A 12,475-nucleotide genomic window follows, 5' to 3' on the forward strand; every position below is an offset into this window, starting at 1 on the left:
CTGTGCAATGAGGCAAACAAATCCACGACACAGGAAAATGATTAAGTAACCATCATTTTGCCTTTATTCACAAACAGATATTCCCAAAAGATATGAGAAATTAGCATTAAAGAAATTTAATCAAAATGATCTGCATAAAAGCAACATTTATTGCACTCACATATACACTGCAAAGATTGTGGGAAACCGTCAAACAGTGAAACTGACACACAATGAAGAGCTAAATCAGATAGGAGCACTTATTTTGGATAACTTCTTTTTGGTGTTCTTCTCATGATTCAGTTTATGGAGGTTATGGTTTTGAACTCTTTGTTACTTCTTACCTGGTGCTCTTCTGCGTTCGCTTAAACAAATAGACCAGACCTTAACCTCTCACAAGTGCACACTTGATCTGCTGTCACAGGAAATCCTACTCAAAGCAAATGATTCACTCTCTATTGTTTGTATTAAATTCTTTATTAAAATCAAATAAAATAACCTTATGTTCATTTTTATATGGGTCATTCTCAGGAAACTGTACCATGTGTGCTACAAATTACCAGGAAAGAGGTTACAATTAAATTTGAAAAATTATTTATTTTTACCTCGTAGCCACCATAAAGGATAGCCCCGCGCCACACTATTCAAATGAGTGCTTAATAAATACAGGTTTTCAGTTGAACACTCTTTTCACTACTACCTTAGTTATAAACAGGTGGTTATAACATTGCAAAGCACCAGAAGTTGAACTCTAAATTAATGCAATATTTCAACCTAAAATAATTTATAAGTTTGGAATTTATACAGGCCTACTTATAAAGGGATGAAGGTCAGTGCAAATATAAAATTATAAAGGAAGGTCAGTTAAATCATTTTTTACATTAGACAAAACAGTAGAAGAAGAATTTTAAAGAAAAAACATTGTATAAATCTACAGACAGTAAAAACATTTGAATTTAAATATTTTTTTTCTTCTACATAACTTAGAATATCAGTGTCACCATAATATTTGAATAATACATTTAGATCAGTCAAAATCTATTACACATGACCTGACCAAGTTCAGTACCTCATTAAACCAATATTAAATCACAAACTTAGCACACAAATGATAGTGTTACCTGAAAATAACCCTAATGTCTACATAGCCTGGTTCATGGTTTATCTTGTACTTTTAACTATATTTTTACTCTATTTTATAACTTAAAAAATCTTGAAATGCTCTTCAACATTTTCTTGAATCTGTTCATTACCTCATTTCGGTCATGAAAAATGCCAAGTGAAAGGCAACTAATAAAACTGAGGAATCGAAAGTTGCTTATTTGCACAATCTAATGGTAACAGGCAAGTAAGAACTAATGGATAATGTATAGTTTATCATTCCCATTAGAAACACTTTGTATGAGAGGTTATAAGCTGATGACTGAGTATTTTAAGTTCACATGAGGCTTGTAGTGCAATGCATTTTGTTTTCCCCTAAGAAAACCATAGAAGCATTTAGTTCAGCAAAGGGCTTTCTTTGATAATTTTTTTGATTTAACTTTTTTTTTATAATGGTATGACCTTGTATTAAACTAATGACATTAAACATTGAAGAAGCTTAAAACTAAATGCAGTAATAATAAACTGAAATAGTTTATCAAGTGTAAAACTGTTCCGCCTCTTGAAAGAGCTGATGATAGAGATAACAGTACAAAATTGTGTGGCTGTGGCTCTACTGAAAGGCTAGGAAGAGGGGGTAAAAAAAAAAAAAAAAAAAATAATAATAATTCACACTTTATAGCCACTTGACAGACATTACCTGCACTGACAATCAGAATGAAGTGTTGAACGAACAGAATGACTTCTGATAATCTCACCAATGAAAAAAAGAAAACCAAAACAAGTCAAACAGGCTCTGCTAGTACACAAATACATTCAACAACGTGCAACATGTCAAAGAGAACAAAAGTCCAAACAATCCAGCTTGAAATACTACTTACCTTCACTTTTAACTCACCAATCCTGATGAACCACACAAAGCTTCTACAGTCATTCAAAACAAAGCATTAAACATTCATTCATCTTGGCCAAGGGGTCATTGTTGAACAAAAAGACAAAGTGGCTGTAATTTACTAAGGTTTATATCAATGCCTTTGGCCTTTTGTATGAAGGGTTCAAGCGGAAAGTGCAGTTTTAATTCGAATCTATTTGGCACTTTACTTCACACATGAGAGATCAAATCAAAGGACATTTGTATTACACGAATAATAGCGTGACCGAGTGAGACATGAGGTAGAAATTAAAGAGACTCAGTTAAAAACGAGTGACATGAAAAGCGTTGCGTCTAAATCAGTCGAAATTTTATTCAGGCGGCAAAATGACAGCGACTGGTAGAACATGAATCTGCTTTCATAGGTTTAAATCAAAACAAGCATAAGTTTCGAACCTGCTCGAGTGGACAATATGATAAAGAGCGGTTTCGGATAAACAGTCGAGAAAACAGGCTTTTTACAAACGTACATTTTAAACAGAGGTGTACGCTAACAATAAGCAAACAGCAGTAGTACAAGTAGGACAGGAAACAATATTGAGAATTCAGTAATATTTTCAATCACAAGCACGTCCATTATAATGTGATGCCAAAATAAGTCTCTAATCTTTAAAAACTTTCTCTGAGTCTGCGGAGTCGGGCAAATCAGCTATTTGTCTAACACAACGTGATCTCGAGATACAGTGTAGAATAGATTCAGCGTTGTTTTTAATTTATTAGGCGGTCGGCGGCTGGTCGGTCGTTCGTTTCCTTTGACCGATGGTCCTAGGATGCGGCAGCGGATCCGAAAGTTGAGCGGCTGGTGGATGCGATGTACTCGGTTAGCCGGTAGGATGGGATTGGTTGATCAGTCAGTTAGCATACAGCTCCGCCCACAACCACCTCTTTACCCATTTTCCTCTCTGTTCCTTCCCACTGGTCTCACTTACATCCAACATCTAACAACAACATAGCAAGTTAATTTGCCTACATAAAGGTAGTCCAGAGAAGAAATTTAATTAAAAAAATAAAATAAAATCAAAAACAAAACAAAAAATACAGTATTAATATAATTTAGTTACGAAGACCAATGAGGAAAATTCAAAATATCTCCAAATTAACTTGTCTCACTCATGCAAAATATAGTGACAAAACTTGAATATTTCTAAATACCAAGGAGAAAAAAAACAAAAAAAACAAAAAAAAAAAACAGGTAAACATTCAACACGACCAATTTCCTGTTGGGTAGGCTATGCAAGTTGAAATATCAATGCAAAAAAATATATTTATATATATTTTTTCCCCAAGCGATTCTTTTGTATTTAGTGCATGCCAGAGTAAAATGAACTAAAAATGTAAGATTTGATTGTACAAAAAAAAAAAAAAAAATTATTTTAAGAAAATACTCAAACCGATATGGCTGGCAAATATAGTACATCATAACATGCTATAAAACTCAGGTGTATTTAACTTCCTATTTGCCGTTCCTTCATCGGGCGGAGGTAAATCTATTAGTTAAATGAGTACAGTATTAGCTGATTGACCCGTTATCTAAAATAGCTACAACTATCACAGAATATTACCAAAAAAAAAAAAAAAAAAAAAAAAATCATCACCCCTAACTCCCTGAAGTTACGTCCCTTTTAGATTATTTGGCTCCTCGATAATAAAAAAGGGACGGACAAACTTCAATGCTTAGTAGCTACGGCTGAAGCCATTGCTGTACTTGTCCTCCATATAATCATCCTTATCAAAGCCTGAGCCGAGAGAGTAGCGCTGATAGTGGGAGGAAGGAGCGGCGGCAGGGGGAGGGGGTGCTGAGCTAGCGCCATTGCGGGCGAAACCGCGGGCGAAGCCGGCAGAAGAGGGTGGAGGGGGAGGCGGAGGCAGGAGAGAGCGGCGACCGCCGAGAGGGCTGCGCTCACGGTAGTAGCGCCCGGCGAGAGGCGGCGTGACTGGTCGCTGAGGGGGCGGAAGGCGCCGCTCATATGGATCCCGCTCGTAAAAACGTGGGGATGGGGCAGCGTACGGGTCGTGGCGAAGGCCCCTCTCATACACTTCGCGCTCGTAGTAGGCGCGGGGCGGCGGCGGTGGGAGAGGAGGGGGTGGAAGTCGGCCACGGGGCGGATAGTAGTCACGGGGCGGCGGGCGTGGGGGGAGAAAGTGAGGATGATGGTGTGGGTGAGGTGGATAGTGATGTGGGGGAGGAGGAGGATAATAGTCATCCCCTCGGCCGTTTCTGGATGGGTTACTGCGTGAGAGGGACACAAAGATCTTTTGGCCCTCCAATTTGGAGTGGTTAAGCTCTGAAATAGCCTCCAGAGCCTCGCTTTCCCTCTGCATGTGAACGAATGCGTAATTCTTCACGATGTCGCACTCCACCACCTTGCCGAACGGCTGGAAGAGCTCCTTGATTTTGGCGGCGGTGACTCCTTCGGGAACATTGCCCACGTAGATCTTGGTGGCATTGCGTACCTTGGTGGTGGCATACTCGACGGTGATACGGGAACCATTGACCTCGTGCTTGTGCAAAGCTGAGACGGCCTTTTGAGCTGCCTCTTCCTCATCCATGTGCACGAAGCCATAGTTTTTCAGAATATCACAGTCAGACACAGCGCCATACTTCTCGAACAAAGCACGGAGCTCGTCTTCGGTGGTCGCTGAAGCTACATTGCCAACAAATATCTTCACCATTTTGGACGGGAAGAACAGCAAAGTGTTTTGGGATCAGTCTTTGGTTGATTTGCACGTGCAAGGTCTCAAACAATGAAGTTCCTAAGAAGAAAAACAAAGTCAAATAAACAGGCAAAAAACATCTACTTTAGTTGAAGCAAGAATTACAAATGCGAAACAGGAGAAACCACAACTTCCCTGCAGCCATGAAGCATTTTTCTATCGGCGTTTAATAACTAATGGTCTCGCACACTTGAATCATAGGTCAAGAAATGAGTTCAAAAAAAAAAAAAAAAAAAGTTATGATGTTCAAAGGATAATTCACTCAGTTTCACATTTGGTTCCTAAAAATTCTATTGGGGTTTATACATTTATAGCAATCATTTTGCTATTATAGTAGCAAAATAATGTATTTATTATACGGCCGTATAATTCTACCTTAGTTATCCCATTTATTGTATGTATGTTTAAATTCATGGATATAAAACGTAAAAAACAACTCTATTGTTTTTCTATGTAGAGACAATTTAAAGACAGAATATCAGCACAATGCTACTTAGCAATGCAGCTATTTAGCAAATTAAGTAACGAATAAAGCATGAAATATTCACAATGAAGTTAAATTAAGTTATATAAAAATAAAATTATAATTACTACATAGCCCTATGCTAAATGATACGGTTTAGCTGCACAATTATTTTACCGATGAACAGCTAAACGCGACTGACTAATCAGAATCAAGTATTTCAGAGCGTGCCTAGCATAGCATGAACATAATGGTTTCACTTTCAGGTTATCTAAAATTAGTCGATTTCAAACACGGTTCGCGGTCTGTTTTGAGCTTTATTATGTGGTCAACATGAATTTGGCTTAATGTCCGATGAAAACTGTATCTTCAACCTCTTTTTTTCAGTCAAACTGATCAACTGCATCTCAATCATGCAATGCTATCGTGCTAACGCTATTAACAACAGACTAAGGAAGTAAGTTAACGTTAGCTGGAAAATTCCGGTAAGGCAAAACTGTAGAAGTCATTACGAACCAGTAACAATAGCCAACAAAAGAATCTCACGTTGTAAAATAAAGTCAGTGCGATTAAATTACGATATCTTCTGTTCACATGAGGACGACGCTCAGTGTAGGAGATAACATCGGTCAACGGCGTGAATACATTTTCTGAATTATGGTCAATTAAACGGTCTTGTCGTACTTCTAATACACTCGCCTTGTGAAATACCAAAGAAAATTATTTAAAGTCTCTTATTAAGTGTAATCTTTAAAACTCACCTTCACAGCGCAACTATACCGAAGACATGAGCTAGCTCACTGATAATGGACGACGACGAAGTCAATGCCTCGTTTGAGGTTGGGGGAGGGTTACATGAGCAGTAAGCCGTCTAGAGTTGGCGCCTCCTATCGATTGACCCCAGTTAGTGATGGGAAGTCCGACTCACTTCCGGTTCTTTCGAACAGTTTTTTTAGTCACTAAATCATTTTGAGCAATTTTTTTTTTCTTTTTTCTAAATTGGCTCAAAACGATTCAGTGACTATTATGTAACAGGCTTGTTAGAGATAAATCGGCGCTGCGCAGACCGATCGGCGTATGACATTAAAATATGCTTCTGAATCACTCTCGCTTTATCACGTGGTCCCGGTCATATCTGCATGGTCTATTATTACGTGCTATAAAATGTTGCAGTGTTTTTTAAATGGTGTTATATACTGAAACCGTAAACATAAGTTACTTGATATTAATCTCAGTACATTTGTAACATTTATGGAGTAACTTACCTTTCTCCTCTTTTCCTCGAAACCCACTTGGACCGATTCAGTGAGCGAATCGTACGTTTTCTGATCCGACTCAGAATAATGATTCGTTCACAAACTGGACATCACTATCCCAGATGTGCACATGACATGTGTTGCATCCGGAGTCATTTTTTCTTTCCTTCCTATGATTGTTTAGCTCAGTTTACAACAAAATTCCCAAGTTTTTGAACTAGACCTCTATGTCCAAATTTATCTTAAAACCTTGTTACTTTTCTGTCCCCTTAGAGCACTGTCATTTTCACATTTTCTATATTCGTTCAACCAATAATCTATTATAATTACTGCATATCAGCATTTCATTAATAAGGGAGGCTAAACAATTTATAAACATGGATTAAATCTGCTGTTGGGTTAATAGTCTTTTTTCCAAACACGAAGAAACATTTTAACAAATGAAAGAAATAGTATCATAAACCAAGAATAACTATCACTTTATAATTAAAAATTAGGCTATATCTTTAACATCTGTAATTAAATTAAAACATGTAAATATATTAATCAGATTAATTACATCTGCTACCATTTAATTATCTGTTAAGCACTGTATAATGTTAAATGTAATTGTTATCAATGAAAATGTTACCCTACCAAAAAAAAATGGCACTTTAATTAGTAAGAGACTTTCCTAAGTTCCTTTCCAAGTGCTCTCAGGTGAAATGTTTTAGAAAGTAAATAGTTTTATTTGTATTACACGCTCTTTAAATCAATTAAAGAACAAAGGCATATTTCAAATGTTGCTTGAAGGTGAAACAAAAGGAAATGATACACTAAAATAAAAAGAATATTGTTCATAAACAACTGAACACAAATCATCCAACATCTGGTTTATTCATATAATAATATCAATAATTATCTTCTCCAGAGAAAGGCAACGAAACACATACTTATTCCAGTGCAGCAGATTGGATCCAACCAGCAAGTCTTAATTACACTACAATCCACCAATAATTACTTAATTGGCCCTTAATTAGTTTCAGATATATAACCCCTGCAATAGAGGGAAAAAAAAAAAAAAACAACAACAAAACAACAAAAAACTAATTGTCTGGGCATTGAGTGCTAAGAGGTGATTCACCTCCAGTGCACCGAGGGTTCAAGTCAACACTTCCATTTCAGCTCAAATAAGACACTGTACTGTGATGTAGAAATGGGGCAGAGGTTATGGATTAGCTACCACACCATTGGCGAGATCAGAACCGATCAGAGCATAAGTGAATATGAAAATTCGAATTATGGCTCTACTGAATGTGCCTAGCCATTTGGGTCTCAATTTTTGTGTACATTCAGAGCATCAAACCGCGAATCTCTCCATCTCTGCTCATCACAGCTAACCTGGAATTGGAAGTAAGATCAAGTAATGTGGTTTAGTTTACCATTGTTTGTGTTTGGGGATGAACAAGGAATAAGGACCAGGGTATGGGGGGAGTTAGCTACAGCTTTCCATGACAGTAGCTGGTTTGCGTTCGTAGAGAAAAAAAAAAAAAAAAAAAAAAGATTCACTGGCAAACAATTCCAGTTTATTAACGCCAACCTCTTCTTGCGCTCTATAAACTCTTTCTGAACTGAGGACAATTGTGAGGTCCAAGAAAAACCACAACATTTGAATGAAACTGCCAAAAATAAAGATGACAACACAAAGTATTCGAGGAGGGTGAGAAAGGAACAGAAAACCCAAACCAAGACAGAACACCTCCCCAAAAAAATAAACCCCCTGAAATATGTCTATATGCACAAATGTCCCCCATGAACCTGTCTTACACCTTTCCCCCTTTTCAGCCTCAAGACTCTTCATTGCTGCCGTAGAGCTCACAAATCCAATGATTTTCCTCACAGTGCCTCCTCACACCCAACATAAGGGCCATTCCCCAAGATCTTTTCCACAGAAACGATCGACTTCCTCACAGTTTTAGCTCATTGGCGATCTTTGAGGCGATGTTCTTGAAGGCGATGGATGTTCCAGAGATCCTCTTGAAACGCACCCCGTTGAGAGAGAGGCGAGGTAGCTTGCACACCTCCATCTCCCACTGGACGAAGTCGTCATGCGCAGGGATGCCCGAAACGCAGAGGAGCATGAAGCGCTCACGCAACTCGTACTCGCAGCTGTTGGAGTCCAGAACTTTCCGGATCTCCTTCATCATTTCGTTGGGCTCCATGGAGGAGGTGGTCTTCATGCTCCAGGTGAAGCGAAGGGAGCGTGGCTTGGTGTCCTTGGAGGCTTGGGTGGATGAGGGTGTGCTGGACGCTGGAGAAGACGAAGAGAAGGAGTCCTTGTTTTCGTCGCCTGGCAGTCCCTGGGTACCTTTCTCCATCTTGTCTGCTGTGCTCAACATGGGTCTTTGTTGAAAACGATGAGAGGAGAGAGGCACAAACAGGAAAATGAAGGTGAACATGAGGAAGACAAGGAAACGGACAGAATAATAACAAACAGAAAAAGCTTGGTTGATTCAAGCTGTAACATCTACATACTAGTTCTTCTGCTTCAACAAGTTTAAATTTGTAAATCAACATGATTAAATGTTTTTATCAACACAAAACACCAACATGGTGCCATGGTGGAAGACTACAATGCAGTCAAAATAAAGGCATCCGCTAACTAATCAGACATCTGTAAGGTGCTTGGGGGAGTTATATATATATATATATATATAAAATAAAACACTAACTAGGTTAGAACTGTAGACCTATTTTCAAATTCTTGAATTCTTGTTTGTATATTAAAGTAATACACTAGTAAAAGTTTGGTGTCAGTAAGATTTTTGTACTTTTATTCATCAAGGATGCATTCAACTGTTCAAAGGTAACAAAGACATTTGTAATGTTACAAAAGGTTTCTATTTAAACACTGTTCTTTTGAACTTTCTATTCACCAAATAAGCCTTAAAAAAAATAATCACGTTTTTTTTTTACAAAACTATTAAAGGATTAGTTCATTTAAAAATGAAAATGACCACAAGCTTTACTCACCCTCAAGCCATCCTAGGTGTATGTGACTTTCTTATTTTTGATGAACACAATTGAAGTTATATTAATAAATATCCTGACGCATCCAAAATTTATAACGGCAGTGAACGAGACCAGCAAGTATGAAGCGCAAGAAAGTACATCCATCCATCATAAACATACTCTACACTGCTCCGGGGGGTTAATAAAGGCCTTCTGAAGCGACAGACCGCCTTCCGTATTCAACTTACGAAAAAAGTGTTCCGTAATTTGAATACGGAAGGCATAGGACGTAGTGTAAGCATTTTGAACTGCATGAGTTTTACAACTGTCTTCGTAAGTTGAATACAGAAGGCGGTCTGGCGGAAGCTCGATATTTTAATTAACTTGTTAAATATGGTTATTTTTCTTGCACAAACGCATCGCTTTGATTCAGAAGGCCTTTATTTACCACCCGGAGCCGTGTGGAGTATGTTTATGATGGATGGATGTACTTTGAGCTTCAAACTTGCTGGTCTCGTTCACTTCCATTATAAAGCTTGGATGCGTCAGGATATTTATTAATATAACTCAGATTGTGTTCATCAGAAAGAAGAAAGTCATAAACACCTAGGATGGCTTGAGGGTGAGTAAAGCTTAGGGTAATTGTCATTTTTAAGTGAACTGATCCTTTAAGCAGCACAAGCTTTCGACATTGATAATAAGAAATCATTCTTGTGCAGCAAATCAGCATATTGAATGATTTCTGAAAGATCATGTGACACTAAGTACTAGAGTAATAATGCTGAAAATTCAGCTTTGCCATCATATGAATAAATTACATTTTAAAATATATTAAAATAGAAACATTTCATAATGTTACTGTTTTACTGTATTTTTTTTATTAAATAAATGCAGCCTTGGTGAGTATGAGACTTTCAAAAGCATTAAAAAAAAAAAAAAAAAAAAAAAAATCATACCAACCAAACCTTTGAAAAGTAGTATTAATTTGATTGTTGAAGTTGCAAGTCATCCAATGATTCAAAAAAAAAAAAAAAAAAAATACACAATTTAAGCTTTAAATGACTCCACAGAACATGAATCACTCTTTTTTTTTTTTTTTTTTTTAAATAATAAAATAAAAAGTCTCAGTGAGTAATAATTCAGTGATTTGAGCAGTACACTTTTGGAGATTTTTATTAGTCATAGTCCTCACCTGCTGGCCTCATCTCGACCCTCTCCCTCATACGGACTCCTCAAAGAAAACCAACAAGTTTAGTCCCTCAATTCAAGTTCTTACTGGTGCTAGCTAAGTATTAGTCCTGTTCATGTAGATTTAATTATCAATAACTTAATTATGTTCACATAACTTCACTTTAGAGTATCATATCCCGTTTCCCATCAGCAAAATGACAAAAATCTTTTTACAGTCCCTTCACCAACTTCTGGACAAAATATTCCTTTTAAACTCTGAACCTTAAGATCAACACACACTCGCATAAGCCACTCTGTACTTAGCATAAATGTGCACAAATGAGCAGACAAGAGCTAGTGGACCAACATAAGGATAAAGCATGGACAGCAAATATCTGATGTGGCAAACTGTTAAAGTGCAAGTTCGGATTTTCTTTATGTACATTCTGAAGTCTGGTTATATAAGAGATAATTAAAAAATAAGAAAAGGAAAAAAAAATGAGTTAAAATTGTTAATAGAAACCCAACTGCAAGATTCAGTGTAATGCCTAGTGCAAAACTACCAGGGGTCTTTCTAAACCTAAATCTGAAGCTTGTCTGTCAAAAATGAACTGTAAAAGTTTATCTGTGGCTGACACTACATGTGGATCATAGCCCAATAATTTTGTCTACTCATGTGTGCTTTGTACAGCTGAACAAGTGGCTTTAGTGAGGTGTGTGTTGAAAGATAAAGTCAGACAGGGAGACCAGCCACCTCCAAAATAGCGCAGCACGAGTACGAAGGGACAAAAGCAGCACGTCTGTTTTAGTGCAGCCGTATAAGAATAAGCAGTAGACCGTAAGAGGAGAGAAGCAGGAGTCACCCTATACAACCCTCACCATGAAAACACGACTGACGTCCTCCATTTACCCTGCCAGGCTCTCTGCAAACTATGAACTTACCCGACCTATTAAAAATCAAATGTGAGTGTTTAGTTCCCATCTACAGAATTTAATTCACAAAGAATTCGGTGCCTAGTACTAGTATCTTCTGTCTGAGAGGACTACAAAATGGATGAGAAAAATTTAACGAAGGAACCATTTGTATTGACACTAGGTTTTTAAAACACTTTCTGATTAACAACCAGTCAGAAAAACAGATTCAAATCTCACAACCCTTAAAGGGATAGTTCACCCAAAAATGAAAGTCATCTACTCAACCTCAAGTTGTTGCAAACACACAAGAATCTTTAAAACACAAATAAAGATATTTTAATGAAACCTGAGAATGTCCATTGAAGTCCACGCAACCAAAACGCAAAGTTCATAAAGTGAACGTAAAGTAATTCATGTAAATCAAATGGTTAAATGCAAGTCTTTTCTATGACTCATTTTATATGAACAGATTTCATTTAGGATTATTCATATATAAATATTGATGCACAATGCACATAAAGCACATCAAATATGGTAAACGGCAGCTCAAATGTGTTTGCTTAACGCACAAGAACCAATGAGGTTTGTTCTTGAAAGTCAGGCAAGCATATTTGAGCTTTCCCATCCATGTTTGCATGTTGATCAATGTTTATTTATGAATAAAAGTCTAAATTAAATCAGTTCATCATATAACAAAACGAGTCTCTTAAGGAAATTTGGACTAAATAGCTTGATTCATATGGTTCCCTTGACAAACAGATCATAAATGTTTTGGTGTAATGGACTTTCAATGGAGGAACTGAAATCTTTCAAGTTTCATTAAAAAAATATCTTAATTTGTGTTTTGAATATGAACGAATGTCATTTGGGTTTGGAACAACGTGAGGGTGAGCTAACTAACCATTTAAGTAACAGTTCTCTGTTCATTTTGAGTTTGACATGACAAAACAACTT

At 37.1% G+C, this 12,475-nt stretch overlaps 2 protein-coding genes across 16 annotated transcripts in view; both read right to left on the reverse strand.

Moving 5' to 3' along the window:
- Window positions 1–41: 41 nt before the first annotated feature.
- zgc:77262 (uncharacterized protein LOC402952 homolog) lies at window positions 42–6,101 on the reverse strand. The gene is made up of 2 exons (XM_051877921.1): window positions 5,951–6,101; window positions 42–4,765 (listed from the first exon to the last, which is right to left on the reverse strand). The coding sequence occupies exon 2, from the start codon at window positions 4,682–4,684 to the stop codon at window positions 3,686–3,688; it is 999 nt and encodes a 332-aa protein (XP_051733881.1). The 5' UTR covers window positions 4,685–4,765; window positions 5,951–6,101; the 3' UTR covers window positions 42–3,685.
- Window positions 6,102–7,302: 1,201 nt separating this feature from the next.
- mark2a (MAP/microtubule affinity-regulating kinase 2a) overlaps window positions 7,303–12,475 on the reverse strand; it is a 47,375-nt gene continuing 42,202 nt past the window's right edge. For 10 of the 15 annotated variants that reach the window (XM_051876939.1, XM_051876937.1, XM_051876934.1 and 7 more), the window contains 2 exons: window positions 10,629–10,667; window positions 7,303–8,827 (listed from right to left, as the gene is read on the reverse strand). In XM_051876939.1, the coding sequence (XP_051732899.1) occupies window positions 8,392–8,827; window positions 10,629–10,667 (475 nt within the window). In that variant the 3' untranslated portion in view covers window positions 7,303–8,391. The remainder of the gene's footprint in view (window positions 8,828–10,628; window positions 10,668–12,475) is intronic. The other 5 variants (XM_051876938.1, XM_051876936.1, XM_051876940.1 and 2 more) reach the window with 2 other exon arrangements.

The sequence above is a fragment of the Ctenopharyngodon idella genome, chromosome 21 (genome assembly GCF_019924925.1).
Source record: "Ctenopharyngodon idella isolate HZGC_01 chromosome 21, HZGC01, whole genome shotgun sequence".
In the NCBI taxonomy this organism is placed as follows: domain Eukaryota; kingdom Metazoa; phylum Chordata; class Actinopteri; order Cypriniformes; family Xenocyprididae; genus Ctenopharyngodon; species Ctenopharyngodon idella.